This window comes from Trachinotus anak, unplaced genomic scaffold (genome assembly GCF_046630095.1).
Source record: "Trachinotus anak isolate AG129_WGS33_773 ecotype Australia unplaced genomic scaffold, CSIRO_AGI_Tana_v1 ptg000010l, whole genome shotgun sequence".
Taxonomy (NCBI): domain Eukaryota; kingdom Metazoa; phylum Chordata; class Actinopteri; order Carangiformes; family Carangidae; genus Trachinotus; species Trachinotus anak.
The window spans coordinates 21,170,404-21,191,418 of record NW_027273861.1 but is presented as its reverse complement, the minus strand read 5'-3'; the positions used below and the strand labels follow the sequence as shown (position 1 = coordinate 21,191,418).

The 21,015-nt window shown below is 35.5% G+C and overlaps 3 protein-coding genes and 2 long non-coding RNA genes across 8 annotated transcripts in view; 4 read left to right on the top strand and 1 right to left on the bottom strand.

The window, feature by feature from the left end:
* Window positions 1-8: 8 nt before the first annotated feature.
* On the top strand, window positions 9-2,762 carry LOC139625999 (uncharacterized). 3 transcript variants are annotated; one of them, XR_011692070.1, is made up of 5 exons: window positions 9-153; window positions 329-366; window positions 686-776; window positions 1,632-1,669; window positions 1,930-2,762. It is a non-coding gene; the product is annotated as an uncharacterized lncRNA (long non-coding RNA). The 3 variants fall into 3 exon arrangements; XR_011692068.1 differs by having other exon boundaries at window positions 686-771; window positions 1,930-2,760; XR_011692069.1 differs by having other exon boundaries at window positions 54-776; window positions 1,930-2,760.
* A 2,267-nt stretch (window positions 2,763-5,029) lies between these two features.
* LOC139626398 (uncharacterized) lies at window positions 5,030-19,232 on the top strand. Its single transcript, XM_071486712.1, has 10 exons — window positions 5,030-5,081; window positions 5,177-5,212; window positions 5,345-5,362; window positions 5,596-5,865; window positions 5,976-6,209; window positions 6,311-6,424; window positions 7,871-8,005; window positions 8,127-8,285; window positions 18,249-18,395; window positions 19,076-19,232. Exons 1-10 carry the CDS (start codon window positions 5,030-5,032, stop codon window positions 19,159-19,161), a joined length of 1,251 nt encoding a protein of 416 aa, XP_071342813.1. The 3' UTR covers window positions 19,162-19,232.
* On the top strand, window positions 10,096-11,151 carry LOC139626741 (uncharacterized). The gene is made up of 3 exons (XR_011692399.1): window positions 10,096-10,178; window positions 10,423-10,460; window positions 10,670-11,151. It is a non-coding gene; the product is annotated as an uncharacterized lncRNA (long non-coding RNA).
* LOC139626375 (uncharacterized) lies at window positions 12,276-17,796 on the top strand. The gene is made up of 7 exons (XM_071486694.1): window positions 12,276-12,475; window positions 14,722-14,757; window positions 14,890-14,907; window positions 15,140-15,409; window positions 15,520-15,750; window positions 17,378-17,512; window positions 17,783-17,796. Exons 1-7 carry the CDS (start codon window positions 12,412-12,414, stop codon window positions 17,794-17,796), a joined length of 768 nt encoding a protein of 255 aa, XP_071342795.1. The 5' UTR covers window positions 12,276-12,411.
* Window positions 19,233-19,385: 153 nt separating the features above from the next.
* nek7 (NIMA-related kinase 7) overlaps window positions 19,386-21,015 on the bottom strand; it is a 72,768-nt gene continuing 71,138 nt past the window's right edge. The window contains exons 11-12 of one of the 2 annotated variants that reach the window (XR_011692067.1): window positions 20,566-20,706; window positions 19,386-19,484 (exon numbers count right to left, since the gene is read on the bottom strand). The gene's annotated coding sequence lies outside the window, so the exon portion shown is untranslated. Of the gene's footprint in view, window positions 19,485-20,385; window positions 20,707-21,015 lie in introns of those variants that run through there. The other variant, XR_011692066.1, reaches the window with a different exon arrangement.

The following is a 21,015-nucleotide window of genomic DNA, read 5'->3' as shown; positions in this document are numbered from 1 at the left end:
GCCGCCACTCTGATATTCTTCTGTTATTGCCTTCACTTTAGCTGCTCTCACTCTCACTGGCATTGTGGTCCTCATCATCACCATCATCATCAACATCATATCTGCGGCCTTGGTCTATAAGATCTGCAAATTGAGGCACAGCAGTTCCAGAAAGTAAAGATTATTTTGCGCCTAATCTCTTGTCATCAGTTTGACTGTCACATTTGTTCAGCTGAACTGTTTCAATAGTCTTTCAATACACTTAATAGGCTCTGTGTAATATACTATGGTATATGCAGTGTGAATGTAAATCTTTAAAGCCATCCTTCACGATGTATTTTCTCTGCAGTGATGTGAACAGAGATGTGATGTTGGAAACAACAGCAAGTAAGTAGACTTTAGGCTTCCTGTTTTTTCTTCATGTATGTAACAAACAGCTGTCACCTTCAGCAGCTACATGTTCTGAATGACATTTTAGCTGTTAGATCAATATATCACCTGTTATAATGTAGTACTTAAAATGAATGATAGATCATTCATTAGGAGTAATGCAGTATTTCCATGTTACTTCAAATCATCACAGCTTGTAGTTTTAAAGTAACCTGGGTAAAGTATTCGTATTGGATATAATGTGCTCTGTAGTTTGATAAGTGCCCAAAAATAAGTTGCATTATGTCCTTTTTTAATTTGATTTTTGCTGTCTTAGTTTATGTTAATGTACCAGAATCTGCCTGGCGTCGTAAGAAGCACTCTACTGGACAGCGGGCTGATGGAGCTGCATTCTCCAGTACTGTATGGTAATATACACATATATCAATTAATTTAACTCATGCAACCTGGATCTAGAAAATGGATGGCTGGACTGATTAAAGTTCATGTTAAAACACATGCCCATTATGAGACAGTGACCTTCCTTGCTACTCTAGCTAGTACAGAATTCACTAATGCTTACCATAGTATTGTGCATTTCATCCCGTAATCAGATACAAAAACATTTTATAACCGACATTAGTGTCTGCAGCAGCCAAAACAAGATATTTAAGACTTTATAATGCCTACTTAGGCTTTTTTTTTTTTTAAGGAAAAAAATTCATTGCTCTTTCAGACTTTTTGAAGACCTGCAGACACTGTGTTAGATCAGGAGACAAACTCTGTAAAATCAAAATTTAAACAATTTAAGTAAATTACAGTCATAGGTCTTGAATATGCATAAGTCAAAAGCAAACCAAGAAGTTGGGGCTATGCTTGTAAAGCTATGAACAGTTTACCAAACAGTGTAATATTAGACTGGCAGAATATGTGAGAATGTATATCTTAAAATGAAGTTTATGTTGCCTGGCTTTAACATTATCAAAACCTGTGTTTATTGTTCAGTCCTGATACTTGTGCCACCTGCAGACCATTAATGTTACAGATACAGTTTTACAGGTCTGTGCTTCTGAGATGTTCCCATTTTATATTTGTATGGCATATTATTAATGTTCATAACTAAATTAATAAAAAAAAAATTAACATTACATCTGACTGGCGTCTACTTGATACTAAATACTCAAAATAAAATACTTTTCAGCTTGTAACTGTAAAACATTACATACCGTATAGCTACTAGTATCCCATAATCCATCGTGCTGTCTTACCTATTTTCTCCACAGTGATGTGAACGAAGATGTGATGCTTCAGTCAACAGCGAGTGAGTAGACTTTTGGTTTTCAGTCTCTCCTACATTTGTCTTTGACTGTACACAACAAACAACAATCACATTTAGCAGCGACAAATGATTCCTGGTGTTTTAGCTGCTCAGTTATTAGATCATTTGTTGTCCAGCCTGAATTCTGTATTGGGATATTACAAAATTTCCAAAGGCAAGACTTTGTAAAAATATATTATATATTATATCTTACAAGTATACTGTGGTGTAATGATTAACAAATACTAATTTGTTTGTTGTAGTTTATGTTAAAGTGCAGACTCCTGGATGGCTTCATAAAAAAGACAGCTGATGAAGAATGATGAAGGAGCTGCAGAACAAATCACCATTCAGTCTTTACTCTGCTTCGTTTTTGAAATGTTCAGTATGGAGCAAGTCTTTTTCCAGTTTTAGAACTTATTGTAAAACTTTGAATGAAATTCTTTTCTTAGCTAAAATCTCCATAACTATGTTTAATGTAACTGATTAAACTCACTCTGCAGGTGATTTGATGTGAATATTGTGACATGTTAGAAACCGTCCCTGTCTTATTGATCTTATTGATGTTTTTAACCCCTGGTAATATCAATAAAGTTATAGCAACTATATCCCAACCACACTTAAAGTTGTTGCTGATCATTTCACTAACACCTTTCAGCTGCCAACCCTTCAGCTGCTCACAAGCTTTGGCTGAGAAGCGATGGAACAGTTTACAACACATTTTTGAAGCTATACAAATAATGTTTTAGATGTGAATCAACCTTTGGATCTGGCTTGGGACTCGCTCACTAACTCACTCACAAGCACCATCTATAGAAAAGTAAAATAAGAGCAGCTACAGTTTTTCTTGCATTTTTTGCATTTGTCAGTTTTTGAGGTGCTACATTGTTAAACAGCTGTTACACTAAATATTACTGTACATTAATTATTTTGTTTTAATGTTTACTTTCCTAATCCTGATGTAACACGCCTCTTTCCTTTTCTTTCTTAATACAAAGTAAACAGGAAGACAGTGGCCACATATCCCACAGAGCAATGTTCACTCTTTCCTGTGGAAAATACACATGCTCCAGTTGATCAAACACAACATTTTGTAGGTTTAAAATATAAAATCCAAAATATAAAACAAACACACCTAAAAAAAATCAGCAGCTCAGCAGCTGGAACCTTCACTGCCTGCAGGTGGCACCAGTGTCCAAACTGCAGCTGCTATTACTTTCCTTGCCTGTAGATGACTTACATCACCGTGTCGACTACTGTGTTAAGTTAGAGATCCTCTGAAGATTTGTCCACGTTCAGTGGCTCCTTTAATTGTAGCAGCCATCTTTTTCATGAATGAAGAACAGTTGTTTAATGGTGCATTTGGACGATCCTCGTTAATCTGTAAAATCAGGAAATGTCATGTTCATATCATATGAACTAGATTATAACTGACTATAAAAATACACTGCAGAATTTTAAGAATGAACACCAGACAGAAGGCCTCAAAGATCAACAAACTTCCAACTCTGCTTAAATATATCTGTCAGTTTGTGATTAAACATTGGGTTTGAAACCAACACTGCACTAATCATGTGTCTAAAGGACTCACAAAGCAAACACTAACACTTAAAACACAATTCAATTACAACAGCATATACAGTTCATATTACCAGACTGATTCATAGATAATCAAAAGAAAGCAATAAAGTAAAAACAGATGTGAGGTTAAGATAGCAGAAGATTTCCTGAACACAGTGACATGGCAGAAATGAAGCTTCCCCTCCCCAAAGTTGAAGGTTCTGGGTGTACTATCACTCCTGCTCACTTAACTGGAAACCAGAGCTGAGGTTTAAGGTGTGGGCAACAAGTCAAGACACTGCGACAACAAAATTAGACAACATTTCTTTCTAACAGTCAACAAAAATAAAACATCCAACTTCTTTTAGGAGAGTGAATTTTTGCCAACTGGACAACTGCACACATCCTAACTCCTGTACATGGAGGCTCTCTGTGGGCTCGAGGTCTTGCTGCTCTGGGCAGGGATCATCACTTTGGCCAACTGTAAGTAACTGTCTTCAATGTTGATTTAATGTGCATCTTTATGAAGGTAGTGTAGGAACAAAATTTGTTTTCTTATAATTTTTTTTCATAACATCAAACTTGAACAACAGCTGCAGGTGATAAAATACCTTATTCTAGACTGAATTTTAAAGACAGATTGCAGCAAACGGTTGAGAATGATTGTTTTAATGAGGAAAGACTGTAATTTTAAATATTGAAATAATAACAATACTCATTTCAATCATTTTTTCTTACAAATAATCCAAACCTGTATTTCCTATATCTTGTATCCTTTTGTCATAACACTTGTTTTGCAGACAATGACAAAGCTGTCACTGGTTTTCTGGTGTTTCTCCTCATCCTCACGTCTGCGGCCGTACTTCAGGTCATCTACAAGATGTATGTTCAGAAGCATGTTCACAAGCTCAGGACGTCTCGGTAAGGAGGATAACTTTACATCTAATCTCCTGCTTGATAAAGACAAAACAATCAACTACTTAATAATCAATGTCTTCAAATCTCACAGTAAACACTGTTTAGCCTGGTCTATTCCATCTGTATCAATTAGAGTGTTTGAAGTCAACCTTTAGTATTTTCTCCACAGGAAGGTGAATGAAGATATGACGTTTCAATCAGCAGCAAGTGAGTGCACTTTTGCTTTTTTGTTTTTGCTGTTTTTACGTTGCTAGAGCTTAGAAACTGTTTTGCACTTTTTCCTCTGCCAACAACGTCAATTCATTTCCCTTTAGGTAAAATAAAGTGAACCATCAATCAATCAATCAAATTTGGATCCTCTGCCACATACATTTATGAGCAGCTCTGCAAAGCATTATGCCACTGGTCCTCATGCTCCATCTGATCCAGCAGCACCAGTAGACAGACTGGGTTCATGTAATCAGGAAGAAATACATGAATGTAATTCAGTATCTGAAAAAGAGTTAACCTGGAACACTTAATGTTGAGGTTGGAACAGAGCGGTTAGATGTTTTCAGAAATGTGTTAACCACAGAGAAATGCAGCTCAGCAACATCCTGAAGTGGAGAGCTGATATCTGAACTCTGTATTATCTTAATACATGATGTTAACAGGCAAGTTAATACATGAAGCAGCTGTAAAAAAAAAAAAAAAAAGAAAAAAAAAAAGGTTTTATGATCAAGACCCAGAGGCTATGACAACTGATGAGGAATTATATAACATATGCATCTTAAAATTCTGTGATCAGTTTTCACATTTAATAAAGAGAGGAAATTATTTGTGTGTGAATATCCTCTCATGGTCCCCACTACAATGGTGTTTCACAACTTATTCTAACTCCTGGAAATGACAGGTCCCACGAGCCTCAAGACTTTGCTGCTTTCAGCTGGGATCATCTGTAAGAAGAATATTAATTTAAATTTATTAATTTGATATCATCTATTATAAATGTACATGTTATTATAATTATTATCTGATTAAAATTTACTTCAGGTCAGATTACTACAACTGCTGGGCAACGGATTACAGGTAAGTAATAAAATATATAAAATATATGCATTTACTATATTTCTAATGTGTTTTCAGTCATCACATTATTCATCACTCATTCATGTTTTCTTGAATTGTTTTATAATCTCCAGAAATTGTTTTGTATTTTAGCTTCCTCGCCTCTACAGTGTAAGTACTGTTGTCTTTTTGTTGGTTTATGTGTTTGATTTGATAAAATACATTTTATTACACCTCATACATTTGCTTTTGTTGCTTTACAACACTGATGGATGGATTTCATGGGGATCACATTAAAAGACTTTTTTCTTTTTTTCTTTTTAGTATCCAAAGTTATAAAATGTTACCAGGTGGTTAATGCGACTAGACTTTTAATTTTTTAATTGTGTTGATGTTGTGTGCAGGTTCTTACACTGTAACACCCATCAGGTTTGGCCTCCAGATCGACATTACAAGCTCTACCCCTGGTCACTACACAATTAACATTAATGAAGAAGGCCGACCAGGCACTGGGAGACCAATCACCGTCCAGCAATCCAATCAAAAGTCATCGTATGAAATCAAACACCTGAAGCCCTGTACTGACTACGAGCATTCTGTGACATATCGTGATCGTGCTGGTGAAGAAAAAACCTGTAGCGACAATGAAAAAAAAACTAGGACAACTGAAATAAGTGAGTAAAAATAATTTATATTGTTGTATTGCATCTTGCTTTCTTTTCATTTAAGAAATGAGATTGTGTGTAAAATGAGGAAACCTTTGTGCATCACTTGTGTATTTCAGGTAAAGATGACATTAAAGATGTCAGCTGCCTCCCTGGACATGTTTGTTACAGGAGTGATTGGGACATCAGCTCTTCACTGTCAACACCAAATAGAAATCCATCTGTGCGATGTGACGATAAAACATTCTGTGTCAAACCTGGTTACGATGACATTTGCTCAGATTTTACTACAAGCTTCACATCGGAAAACTGTTCAAAAGTTTCCTTTAGCCGCACCACAAGCATCCCTGTTGGTATGTATAAGAGGGTCTGCCTTTATTTTATTTATACATGTGCTTTAGACCTAATTTCATCATTTTTTATGTGTGTCCTATTTTTTCTTATTTTTCCACAGATTTCTTAAATCCAAGTGAAATAAATCATATTGTTTCCACTAAACTTCCTGTAAAAATGGAACCAAAGTTACCTCCAAACTGTAAAAACCTCTCCGTTAATTACACCTGCTGGGGTAAGTGGAAAGTCAAAAACAACAGAGGGAAGGCAAATAAAACCACACACACACACAACACACATACACAGTAAAAACAGTACAGGACACCACAGAGAAAATAAAAAGTTAAAAAGATAAAAATAATAAGAATAAAAAAACAACATCACAAGTTTATAAAATGAGTTTTCAGAAGTGATTTAAAAGAGGTTCCTGATTCTGCTCGTCTTATTTCCTCAAGCAGGTTGTTTCAAAGTCCAGGGGCCCTGATGGCAAAAGTGCAGTCACCTTTAGATTTCAGCCTCGACTTTGGAACGGCCCCAGGGGCCTCACACGAGGATCTAAGGCTGCGTACTGGCTCGTACGGGGTCAACAATTCTGTAATGAAGCTCAGGGCCAGGTCCTGATGTGTTTTAAAAGTGAAAAGTAAAATCAATCTAAAATGGACATGGAGCCTAAAACTGAACCTTGCGGTACAGCACAGGTAACGCAATAATTACCTATGGTGACCAACTGCTAAAAGGAGGTCACTGGTTACCTTTAGGAGGACGGTTTCTGTGCTGTGAAAAGCCCTAAAACCAGACTGAAATTTCTCAAAGATCTCATTGTTGTTGTATTGAATTTGTGTGATTAAAATGGGAGACCAGCTCCTCTGTGATAAAATGCTGATCAAAAGCAGTTAAAGAAGCAGAACTAAAAACCTCTGAAAACCTACTTGCAGACATAGAGTTAAAAACGCGATGGCGGACAGGTGTGTTATAACTAATAGGTTGATGGGATGAAACTACATTCAATAAAATTGCTTCATGGTCTGATACACAAATATCCTGAAACAGAAAGTTGTCTGGGTCAAGGACTTTGCAAAAAACGAGGTCAAGAGTGCGACCCTTTGAGTGTGTGGGTTCTTGTATTGTGAGGTTTGTGAGTGAGTCCACAGTGTCTATAAAATCAGGGATAAAAGTGTGAGAGGGGAAACAGACATGTACATTAAAATCAGCTAAAATCTTAATTTTGTTTTACTTTGGGATAAAATGGGACAAAAATTCTGAGAACTAAGATGTTCCAATGAAATAAAGTAGTACAGAGTACATTTAAAATCTTTCTGTAAACAGCAGAAAGCCCCCACCCCAGCCCCACCCCTACCTCCACCCATGAATGGATTTAGATACATACACTGGATGGTGATCTGCAATTTCCATCAATGGACACATACAGCAGTAAAACTAACCCAGTGAAGATGTGCAGTAGAGAAAATTTTTTTCTTTCAAGGGGCACGACACTCTATTTTATACTAAACTGAAATGACCTAACACCACGATCCTGTGGTGTAAAATGAGTCAAGGTATTGCTTTGATCTTCAGTAGAAAAAATCATTTTCTTTTCTCATCACAAGACATAGTGTTATATCAGCTCTGAGGTATAAATACTAGTTGTTGTAGAAATGCTGTCATCCTTGTGTCTCCTCAGAACGTGGCAGAGTCAGTGAGTCTAAGCTGGTGTCTGAGCTGGAGCCTTTCACAGACTACAGCTGTATTGGTCAGATCAAGAACAACACTGACACCATACAAAACACAACTGCTGTTCACGTCAGGATTGACTGTGGTACGTTGACGTTCACGTCACCTCAGTCCAATGAAAGCTTTTATCCTCAGATACTGTGGAGTGAATCACTGTGTAGCACCAGTACTCAGGTCTGTTACACATGTCTGATGTGTTCCAGCAGATTTTACAATCATCAACAGAGAGAGCAACGCAACCAGTAAATCCACTGACTTGAGTTGGAACACAACCAGTGAGAAGTGTCAAGATGTCCTTCATAAACTTGACAAGCTTTCATACGACTGCAGTTGTGATCCTGATCATTCCAATCAGAAATACAGGAGTAAGTACAATTATTTAGATTAACTCCCTATTCTTTTATTATTTTTACTAAAATTCTCTTTTGGAAGTTGTTGGAGTTCCTTTTATTTGTCAATTTACCTAAATAGTAAAATACACTGTAGACATTTGAACCATTCATAGAGCTACACTGCTCTATGTTGAGTGTTAGTGGGTGTAAATAAGGTTAGATGATATATCAAATCACAGTTTGGTGAAAAAAATTTACATAACATATGATGCAGAAATAACATTGTGATTGTATTAAATTATTGGAAACAAGAGTTTTCAGTTTTCACATTGTAACTGTCCCAGTTTGCTTCTCTACGAGCACATCATGTATGCAGTAGCTTGCAGGACCAAAGCTGGAGATCTACCAGTGATGCATGGATGATATTAACTGATTGATTGATATCCATTTCCTTGTCACTTAAGAGGAAACTTGACCAAAAATATAAAACAATCTGCTGTTGTATCTTCTCTTATTTTTGTCTCTGTTGTTTTGCTAATCAAACAAAAGCTAACAACTTGTGAAACTTTGTTACTGTTACAGTTAACAAACAACCATCAGGAGGAACATGTCATATTACTGGGCTGGAACCATTCATCAACTACGACTGTGAAATCCAAATCCTGTACAACAACAATGAAGTCACCCGATCATATATATTTGCAGAGAGGACTGACAGTAAGTAACCAACAAAGGTTTTACAGCTGACTCTAGAATCTGAATCTGTGACACTATTCAAAAAACTATTTTCACCAAAATTATCTGCTGCACATACATGTTAAATATCGAGTTAAGACATTTGTAAGACTGTAAAGTATCTGTATGAAACATTTTCTTATGACCAAACAGACAGGAACATTTGAATCTGGAACTTCAAGACTATATCTATTACAGTTCATTATTTTGTCATTATTTAAGCAAATTACATTCACAATTAATTTTTTCTTGTTCTTTATCATTGTAAAAATTAAAGTTTTTTCATTGTTTGTCTTTTCTAATTAATGACATTGAAAACTGACAGACAGCACAGCATTCCTGCTTTAAATACCAACATTGGCAGTCATTCTCTGTTATTTGTTAAGAAAGAAAAAAAGAAAGAAAGAAGGAAAGTTAAAAAGTAAAAGAGTAAACAACCGAAACAACACAATATATGCAGTGGAAGGGATACAAATATTTAAAGGAATCCATCAACCATAAATATAAAGAAAAGAAAATACAAGAACAAAAACACAATTAGTTTACCCTGATTCCCATCTGGTTATTAATGCATCTTTTAATTGTTTTTAAAAACAGGTATCAATGGTGAGATGTCTACCAGGGGTAAGTTGGTGTTCCAGACTCATACAGCTTCAGTCTGTCCTGACCTGTTTATTCATCACTGTAGAATATGGAGCCTGGAGTGTGGAGCCAGAGTAATTACTGACTTTCTTAGTGTAAAATCTTTATCAGTTGGTACACAGAACATTTAGAAAACATTTAAGTTGATTAATTAAATAAAGATTCATGAGGTAATGGAAGAATTTAAAAAGTTAAATAAACAGCAGCAATTTTGCTGTTAATTAGTTAAATTTGTTTTCTCAAACTGTCTTTAGGGACAAAAAGTGGAAAAAAAAGAATGAAAAATAAAAAAACCTCTTGATGATCAGGACAAACAGTACAACAACACACTAATATTCACAATAATATTGCTCAGTTAAATAACTTACATAAATCTCATGCTGTCATTTAGTACACGTCACTTAATTCTCTATATTGTATCTTAAACACCACATTAATATTGTTCTGTTTTATCCATTATTTTACAGGTTTTCTGGTCTTCTTCATCATCATGGCATCTATTGTGCTGGCTGTGGTGGTTTGCATTATGAAGTGCAGAAAGTCCACAAAGTAAAGATCATCTTTTATTTCCTGCATAACTTTGACTGTCACATTGGGACAATCATTTTTTTATCAATTACTTTACTGATAAAACAATATGTCATGCAGGAGAGTTCATTTACAATATGAGAGAGGTAGTTTAGCAAATCAACTCTACTCTCTAAAGCAATGAAATATGTTCATTGTTACATTCAATATTACACTTCATATAAATGTAACTCTTCAATACCTGTCTTCACTACTTTCTCCTCAGTGATGGGAACGAAGATGTGATGCTTCAGTCAACAGCGAGTGAGTAGACTTTTGGTTTTCAGTCTCTCCTACATTTGTCTTTGACTGTACACAACAAACAACAATCACATTTAGCAGCGACAAATGATTCCTGGTGTTTTAAGTTATTAGATCATTTGTTATCAAGCCTGAATTCTGTATTGGGATATTACAAAATTTCCAAATAAAAACACTAACTTGCAGTATTTTCTGTTGGATTTTTGTTGTAGTTTATGTTAATGTGCAGACTCCTGGATGGCTTCATAAAAAAGACAGCTGATGAAGAATGATGAAGGAGCTGCAGAACAAAACACCATTCAGTCTTTACTCTGCTTGATTATTAAATGTTCAGTATGGAGCAAGTCTTTTTCCAGTTTTAGAACTTATTGTAAAACTCTGAATTAAATTCTTTTTATGAGCTAAAATCTCCATAACTATGTTTAATGTAACTGATTATTGATCTTATTGATGTTTTTAACCCCTGGTAATATAAATAAAGTTATAGCAACTATATCCCAACCACACTCCCAACAAGTTGTTGCTGATCATTTCACTAACACCTTTCAGCTGCCAACCCTTCAGCTGCTCACAAATAAAAAGCAAAGTTTTGGCATTTTTGAAGCTATATAAATAATGTTTTAGATGTGAATCAACCTTTGGATCTGGCTTGAGACTCGCTCACTAACTCACTCACAAACACCACCTATAGAAAAGTAAAGTAAGAGCAGCTGCAGTTACGGCCCATTGATAAAGTTGAAAGTACACTTTTTTCTTGCATTTTTTGCATCTGTCAGTTTTTGAGGTGCTACATTGTTAAACAGCTGTTACACTAAATATTACTGTACATTAATTATTTTGTTTTAATGTTTACTTTCCTAATCCTGATGTAACACGCCTCTTTCCTTTTCTATCTTAATCCAAAGTAAACAGGAAGACAGTGGCCACATATCCCACAGAGCAATGTTCACTCTTTCCTGTGGAAAATACACATGCTCCAGTTGATCAAACACAACATTTTGTAGGTTTAAAATATGAAATCAAAAATATAAAACAAACACACCTAAAAAAATCAGCAGCTCAGCAGCTGGAACCTTCACTGCCTGCAGGTGGCACCAGTGTCCAAACTGCAGCTGCTATTACTTTCCTTGCCTGTAGATGACTTACATCACCGTGTCGACTACTGTGTTAAGTTAGAGATCCTCTGAAGATTTGTCCAAGTTCAGTGGCTCCTTTAATCATAGCAGCCATCTTTTTCATGAATGAAGAACACACTCAGTTTCTCCCTTTGTCATCCCTAACATGCTGTGATCTGTTGTCCATCAGTTGTTTAATGGTGCATTTGGATGATCCCCGTTAATCTGTAAAATCAGGAAATGTCATGTTAATATCATATGAACTAGATTATAACTAACTATAAAAATACACTGCAGAATTTTAAGAATGAACACCAGACAGAAGGCCTCAAAGATCAACAAACTTCCAACTCTGCTTAAATATATCTGTCAGTTTGTGATTAAACATTGGGTTTGAAACCAACACTGCACTAATCATGTGTCTAAAGGACTCACAAACCCTAACACTTAAAACACAATCCAATTACAACAGCATATACAGTTCATATTAACAGACTGATTAATAGATAATCAAAAGAAAGCAATAAAGTAAAAACAGATGTGAGGTTAAGATAGCAGAAGATTTCCTGAGCACAGTGAAATGGCAGAAATGAAGCTTCCTGTCACCAAAGTTGAAGGCAGGTTCTGGGTGTACTTTCGCTATCTATATAATATCACTCCCGCTCACTTAACTGGAAACCAGAGCTGAGGTTGAAGGTGTGGGCAACAAGTCAAGACACTGCGACAACAAAATTAGACAACATTTCTTTCTAACAGTCAACAAAAAGAAAACATCCAACTTCTTTTAGGAGAGTGAATTTTTGCCAACTGGACAACTGCACACATCCTAACTCCTGTACATGGAGGGTCTCTGTGGGCTCGAGGTCTTGCTGCTCTGGGCAGGGATCATCACTTTGGCCAACTGTAAGTAACTGTCTTCAGTGTTGACTTAATGTGCATCTTTATGAAGGTAGTGTAGGAACAAAATTTGTTTTCTTATAATTTTTTTTCATAACATCAAACTTGAACAACAGCTGCAGGTGATAAAATACCTTATTCTAGACTGAATTTTAAAGACAGATTGCAGCAAATGGTTGAGAATGATTGTTTTAATGAGGAAAGACTGTAATTTTAAATATTGAAATAATAACAATACTTTAAAACATTTTATTTTCTGATCAACATTAATCTGTTAGAGGTCCAAGAGTTGAAATTACACAATAAAGTCGGTGAGAGGGGGACTAAGATACCGTCAAAATAAAAACAGTTTTTCTGCAACTTTAAATTGGCTAATTTATGGTGTTTAGGTTTCAAAGTGGTCTATTTAACAAATGACATTTTATGTAAATTAGAAGTAATATAATGTGAATTTCTCTATATAATGGGATAATTCTGTGTTTTGATGGCCGCATGAGATGTTTCATATATTTATTTTTTATATACATATTTATTTAAGTCAGCAATAACAAAATAATACTTTTAATTTTACTTATCACTAATTTCACTGACATTTCATGGGAACTTTTTGCTCCACCAACACATCTGTGATAATATGTTCAGTTTACATTTACATTTTTTTCTCACTAATTTCTTAAATTCAAGAAAAATAAATCTGACTGTTCCCACTGAACGTCCTGAAAAAAACACACCACAGTACATTAACCTCTTAACTCTAATAATCTTTCTTCTGAGGTTTCAGGTGTGCGTTTTTTTTTTTTTGTTTGTTTGAACACAACAACAAATTAATATATCTTATATATTGTACATAATTTATATGTTACAAAAAATATAATGATCATCAATCAGCTGCTGTTATATCAAACGAGAGTGTCACTTTTGTCAAGAGTAAGCAGAGAGTGATGTCTGAAGGAAATATGGCATCTTCTCTGATGTGGTTACAGTACCAGAAGATATTACTGAACCGTCCACGAAGGCTCCAGAGCATAATACAATACAAATAATCCAACCCTGCATTTCCTACATCTTGTATCCTTCTGTCATAACACTTGTTTTGCAGACAATGACAAAGCTGTCACTGGTTTTCTGGTGTTTCTCCTCATCCTCACGTCTGCGGCCGTACTTCAGGTCATCTACAAGATGTATGTTCAGAAGCATGTTCACAAGCTCAGGACGTCTCGGTAAGGAGGATAACTTTACATCTAATCTCCTGCTTGATAAAGACAAAACAATCAACAGTGTTCAGTCTTTACTTAATAATCAATGTCTTCAAATCTCATAGTAAACACTGTTTAGCCTGGTCTATTCCATCTGTATCAATTAGAGTGTTTGAAGTCAACCTTTAGTATTTTCTCCACAGGGAGGTGAATGAAAATACAACGTTTCAATCAGCAGCAAGTGAGTGCACTTTTGCTTTTTTTGCTTTTTTGTTTTTGCTGTTTTTACGTTGCTAGAGCTTAGAAACTGTTTTGCACTTTTTCCTCTGCCAACAACGTCAATTCATTTCCCTTTAGGTAAAATAAAGTTAACCATCAATCAATCAATCAAATTTGGATCCTCTGCCACATACATTTATGAGCAGCTCTGCAAAGCATTATGCGACTGGTCCTCATGCTCCATCTGATCCAGCAGCACCAGTAGACAGACTGGGTTAATGTAATCAGGAAGAAATACATGAATGTAATTCAGTATCTGAAAAAGACTTAACCTGGAACACTTAATGTTGAGGTTGGAACAGAGCGGTTAGATGTTTTCAGAAATGTGTTAACCACAGAGAAATGCAGCTCAGCAACATCCTGAAGTGGAGAGCTGATATGTGATGTTAACAGGCAAGTTAATACAAGAAGCAGCTGTAAAAAAAAAAAAAAAAAAAAAAAAAATGCACAAAAGACAAAAATACTGTTTTATGTGGCTATGACCACTGATGAGGAATTATATAACATATGCATCTTAAAATTCTGTGATCAGTTCTCACATTTAATAAAGAGAGGAAATTATTTACGTGTGAATATCCTCTCATGGTCCCCACTACGATGGAGTTTCACAACTTATTCTAACTCCTGGAAATGACAGGTCCCACGAGCCTCAAGACTTTGCTGCTTTCAGCTGGGATCATCTGTAAGAAGAATATTAATTTAAATTTATTAATTTGATATTATATATTATAAATATACATGTTATTATAATTATAATCTGATTAAAATTTACTTCAGGTCAGATTACTACAACTGCTGGGCAACAGATTACAGGTAAGTAATAAAATATATAAAATATATGCATTTACTATATTTATGATGTGTTTTCAGTCATCACATTATTCAGCACACATTCACGTTTTCTTGAATTGTTTTATAATCTCCAGAAATTGTTTTGTATTTTAGCTTCCTCGCCTCTACAGTGTAAGTACTGTTGTCTTTTTGTTGGTTTATGTGTTTGATTTGATAAAATACATTTTATTACACCTCATACATTTGCTTTTGTTGCTTTACAACACTGATGGATGGATTTCATGCGGATCACATTAAAAGACTTTTTTCTTTTTTCTTTTTAGCATCCAAAGTTATAAAATGTTACCAGGTGGTTAATGCGACTAGACTTTTAATTTTTTAATTGTGTTGATGTTGTGTGCAGGTTCTTACACTGTAACACCCATCAGGTTTGGCCTCCAGATCGACATTACAAGCTCTACCCCTGGTCACTACTCAATTAACATTAATGAAGAAGGCCGACCAGGCACTGGGAGACCAATCACCGTCCAGCAATCCAATCAAAAGTCATCGTATGAAATCAAACACCTGAAGCCCTGTACTGACTACGAGCATTCTGTGACATATCGTAATCGTGCTGGTGAAGAAAAAACCTGTAGCTACACTGAAAAAAAAACTAGGACAACTGAAATAAGTGAGTAAAAATAATTTATATTGTTGTATTGCATCTTGCTTTCTTTTCATTTAAGAAATGAGACTGTGTGTATAATGAGGAAACCTTTGTGCATCACTTGTGTATTTCAGGTAAAGATGACATTGAAGATGTCAGCTGCCTGCCTGGACATGTTTGTTACAGGAGTGATTGGGACATCAGCTCTTCACTGTCAACACCAAATAGAAATCCATCTGTGCGATGTGACAATAAAACATTCTGTGTCAAACCTGGTTACGATGACATTTGCTCAGATTTTACTACAAGCTTCACATCAGAAAACTGTCACAATGTTTTTAGCCGCACCACAAACATCCCTGTTGGTATGTATAAGAGGGTCTGCCTTTATTTCATTTATACATGTGCTTTAGACCTAATTTCATCATTTTTTATGTGTGTCCTATTTTTTCTTATTTTTCCACAGATTTCTTAAATCCAAGTGAAATAAATCATATTGTTTCCACTAAACTTCCTGTAAAAATGGAACCAAAGTTACCTCCAAACTGTAAAAACCTCTCCGTTAATTACACCTGCTGGGGTAAGTAGAAAGTCAAAAACAACAGAGGGAAGACAAACAATATGTTACAATGTAAAGAAGGAGGGAGCAAAACCACACACATACACACACACAAACACAGTAAAAACAGTACAGGACACCACAGAGAAAATAAAAAGTTAAAAAGATAAAAATAACAAGAATAAAAAGACAACATCACAAGTTTATAAAATGGGTTTTCAGAAGTGATTTAAAAGAGGTTCCTGATTCTGCTCGTCTTATTTCCTCAAGCAGGTTGTTTCAAAGTCCAGGGGCCCTGATGGCAAAAGTGTGGTCACCTTTAGATTTCAGCCTCGACTTTGGAACGGCCCCAGGGGCCTCGCACGAGGATCTAAGGCTGCGTACTGGCTCGTACGGGGTCAACAATTCTGTAATGAAGCTCAGGGCCAAGTCCTGATGTGTTTTAAAAGTGAAAAGTAAAATCAATCTAAAATGGACATGGAGCCTAAAACTGAACCTTGCGGTACATCACAGGTAATGCAATAATTACCTATGGTGACCAACTGCTAAAAGGAGGTCACTGGTTACCTTTAGGAGGACGGTTTCTGTGCTGTGAAAAGCCCTAAAACCAGAGTGAAATTTCTCAAAGATCTCATTGTTGTTGTATTGAATTTGTGTGATTAAAATGGGAGACCAGCTCCTCTGTGATAAAATGCTGATCAAAAGCAGTTAAAGAAGCAGAACTAAAAACCTCTGAAAACCTACTTGCAGACATAGAGTTAAAAACGCGATGGCGGACAGGTGTGTTATAACTAATAGGTTGATGGGATGAAACTACATTGAATAAAATTGCTTCATGGTCTGATACACAAATATCCTGAAACAGAAAGTTGTCTGGGTCAAGGACTTTGCAAAAAACGAGGTCAAGAGTGCGACCCTTTGAGTGTGTGGGTTCTTGTATTGTGAGGTTAGTGAGTGAGTCCAAAGCGTCTATAAAATCAGGGATAAAAGTGTGAGAGGGGAAACAGACATGTACATTAAAATCAGCTAAAATCTTAATTTTGTCGTACTTTGCGATAAAATGGGACAAAAACTCTGAGAACTAAGATGTTCCAATGAAATAAAATCGATGTATAAAATGGGAGTATATTAGAAATCTTTTCTGTAAATAGCAGAAATTTCCACCAATGGACACATACTGCAATAAAACTAACTCAATGAAGATGTGTAGAAGAAAAAAAATTGTATCTTTCAAGGGGCACAGAAATCTATTTCACACTAAACTGAGGTGACCTAACACCACGATCCTGTGGTGTAAAATGAGTCAAGGTATTGCTTTGATCTTAAGTAGAAAAAATCATTTTCTTTTCTAATCACAAGACATATTGTTATATCAGCTCTGAGGTATAAATACTAGTTGTTGTAGAAATGCTGTCATCCTTGTGTCTCCTCAGAACGTGGCAGAGTCAGTGAGTCTAAGCTGGTGTCTGAGCTGGAGCCTTTCACAGACTACAGCTGTATTGGTCAGATCAAGAACAACACTGACACCATACAAAACACAACTGCTGTTCACGTCAGGATTGACTGTGGTACGTTGATGTTCACTTCACCTCAGTCCAATGAAAGCTTTTATCCTCAGATACTGTGGAGTGAATTACTGTGTAGCACCAGTACTCAGGTCTGTTACACATGTCTGATGTGTTCCAGCAGATTTTACAATCATCAACAGAGAGAGCAACGCAACCAGTAAATCCATTGACTTGAGTTGGAACACAGCCAGTGAGAAGTGTCAAGATGTCCTTCATAAACTTGACAAGCTTTCATACAGCTGCAGTTGTGATCCTTTTAACTCCCATCAGACACACAGGAGTAAGTACAATTATTTAGATTAACTCCCTATTCTTTTATTATTTTTACTAAAATTCTCTTTTGGAAGTTGTTGGAGATCCTTTTACTTGTCAGTTTACCTAAATAGTAAAATATACAGTGGACATTTGAACCATTCATTGAGCTACACTGCTCCATACTGTGCTCCATACTATATGATGCAGAAATAATATCGTGATTGTATTAAATTATTGGAAACAAAAGTTTTCAGTTTTCACATTGTAATTGTCCCAGTCTGCTTCTCTACTAGCACATCATGTATGCAGTAGCTTGCAGGACCAAAGCTGGAGATCTACCAGTGATGCATGGATGATATTAACTGACTGATTGATATCCATTTTCAAAACAACCTGCTGCTGTATATACTCTTATTTTTGTCTCCGTTGCTTTGTTATTCAAAGTAAACAAAAGCTAACAGCTTGTGAAACTTTGTTACAGTTGAAGCTAACAAACAACCATCAGGAGGAACTTGTCATATCACTGGATTGGAGCCACACGTCTACTACTACTGTGACATCAAACTCATGTACAACAACAATCAAGTTACACGATCATATGGAATTTCAGAGAGAACTGGGGGTGAAAGTTAGTAACCAACAAAAGTTTTACAGCTGACTGTGAAATAAAAAACTATTCAAACTATTTTCACCAAAAGTTTCTGCTGCACATACATGTTAAATATCGAGTTAAGACATTTGTAAGACTGTAAAGTATCTGTATGAAACACTTTCTTATGACCAACAGCGTTGAAACACTTTTCAGTATTTTGGGAGAAACTGATATCATGTGACGTATTATGACTCTAAAAGGTCTTGTACAAGAAATATGGTCACTGCATGATCATTTGAATTAACAACTTCAAGACAATATTTATTATAATTAATGATTTTGTCATTATTTAAACAAATTACAATTATTATTCCAAATGCATTTTTTCTTATTCTTTATCATTAGAAAGAATCATCCCTGCATATCGTTACCAATATTCAATAAGTGATGGAAAATGTATCCGTTACACACTCCAAACCATTACAAGCAACAATGCAATGTAATTCCAATCATTAGTGAAGTAGGGGCCAAGTACACAATATGTATCAGGAATGCACTGAAACTATAGACTTTAAATTCCAACATCGTTAGTTATTGTCTCTGTTACTGTTATTTTGCTTTCTCAAACTGTCTTTACTGAAAAAAAAACCTTAATTCTCTATATTGTATCTTAAACACCACATTAATATTGTTCTGTTATATCCATTATTTTACAGATTTTCTGGTCTTCTTCATCATCATGGCATCTATTGTGGTGGCTGTGGTGGTTTGCATTATGAAGTGCAGAAAGTCCACAAAGTAAAGATCATCTTTTATTTCCTGCATAACTTTGACTGTCACATTGGGACAATCATTTTTTTATCAATTACTTTACTGATAAAACAATATGTCATGCAGGAGAGTTCATTTACAATATGAGAGAGGTAGTTTAGCAAATCAACTCTACTCTCTAAAGCAATTAAATATGTTCATTGTTACATTCAATATTACACTTCATATTAATGTAACTCTTCAATACCTGTCTTCACTACTTTCTCCTCAGTGATGTGAATGAAGATGTGATGCTTCAGTCAACAGCGAGTGAGTAGACTTTTGGTTTTCAGTCTCTCCTACATTTGTCTTTGACTGTACACAACAAACAACAATCACATTTAGCAGCGACAAATGATTCCTGGTATTTTAGCTGCTCAGTTATTAGATCATTTGTTATCGAGCCTGAATTCTGTATTGGGATATTATAAAATTTCCAAATAAAAACACTAACTTGCAGTATTTTCTGTTGTAGTTTATGTTAATGTACAGACTCCTGGATGGCTTCATAAAAAAGACAGCTGATGAAGAATGATGAAGGAGCTGCAGAACAAAACACCATTCAGTCTTTACTCTGCTTGATTATTAAATGTTCAGTATGGAGCAAGTCTTTTTCCAGTTTTAGAACTTATTGTAAAACTCTGAATTAAATTCTTTTTATGAGCTAAAATCTCCATAACTATGTTTAATGTAACTGATTATTGATCTTATTGATGTTTTTAACCCCTGGTGATATAAATAAAGTTATAGCAACTATATCCCAACAAGTTGTTGCTGATCATTTCACTAACACCTTTCAGCTGCCAACCCTTCAGCTGCTCACAAATAAAAAGCAAAGTTTTGGCATTTTTGAAGCTATATAAATAATGTTTTAGATGTGAATCAACCTTTGGATCTGGCTTGAGACTCGCTCACTACCTCACTCACAAACACCACCTATAGAAAAGTAAAATAAGAGCAGCTACAGTTACGGCCCATTGATAAAGTTGAAAGTACACTTTTTTCTTGCATTTTTTGCATCTGTCAGTTTTTGAGGTGCTACATTGTTAAACAGCTGTTACAGTATATTACTGTACATTAATTATTTTGTTTTAATGTTTACTTTCCTAATCCTGATGTAACACGCCTCTTTCCTTTTCTATCTTAATCCAAAGTAAACAGGAAGACAGTGGCCACATATCCCACAGAGCAATGTTCACTCTTTCCTGTGGAAAATACACATGCTCCAGTTGATCAAACACAACATTTTGTAGGTTTAAAATATAAAATCCAAAATATAAAACAAACACACCTAAAAAAAATCAGCAGCTCAGCAGCTGGAACCTTCACTGCCTGCAGGTGGCACCAGTGTCCAAACTGCAGCTGCTATTACTTTCCTTGCCTGTAGATGACTTACATCACCGCGTCGACTACTGTGTTAAGTTAGAGATCCTCTGAAGATTTGTCCAAGTTCAGTGGCTCCTTTAATCATAGCAGCCATCTTTTTCATGAATGAAGAACAGTTGTTTAATGGTGCATTTGGACGATCCTCATTAATCTGTAAAATCAGGAAATGTCATGTTTATATCATATGAACTAGATTATAACTAACTATAAAAATACACTGCAGAATTTTAAGAATGAACACCGACAGAAGGCCTCAAAGATCAACAAACTTCCAACTCTGCTTAAATATATCTGTCAGTTTGTGATTAAACATTGGGTTTGAAACCAACACTGCACTAATCATGTGTCTAAAGGACTCACAAACCAAACACTCAATTCAATTCAATTCAATTTTATTTGTATAGCACCAAATCATAATATACATTATCTCAAGGCACTTTACAGGGTAAGGTCAAGACCT

Bases quoted from the DNA above. Each gene is read 5' to 3' on its own strand.
- LOC139626398 (XM_071486712.1), top strand. From the start codon at position 5,030: ATGACAGGTCCCACGAGCCTCAAGACTTTGCTGCTTTCAGCTGGGATC. The intron at 5,866-5,975 runs GTGAGTAAAAAT...TGTGTATTTCAG, and splicing joins AACTAGGACAACTGAAATAA to GTAAAGATGACATTAAAGAT. The intron at 6,210-6,310 runs GTATGTATAAGA...ATTTTTCCACAG, and splicing joins CACCACAAGCATCCCTGTTG to ATTTCTTAAATCCAAGTGAA.
- LOC139626375 (XM_071486694.1), top strand. From the start codon at position 12,412: ATGGAGGGTCTCTGTGGGCTCGAGGTCTTGCTGCTCTGGGCAGGGATC. The intron at 15,410-15,519 runs GTGAGTAAAAAT...TGTGTATTTCAG, and splicing joins AACTAGGACAACTGAAATAA to GTAAAGATGACATTGAAGAT. The intron at 15,751-17,377 runs GTATGTATAAGA...GTGTCTCCTCAG, and splicing joins CACCACAAACATCCCTGTTG to AACGTGGCAGAGTCAGTGAG.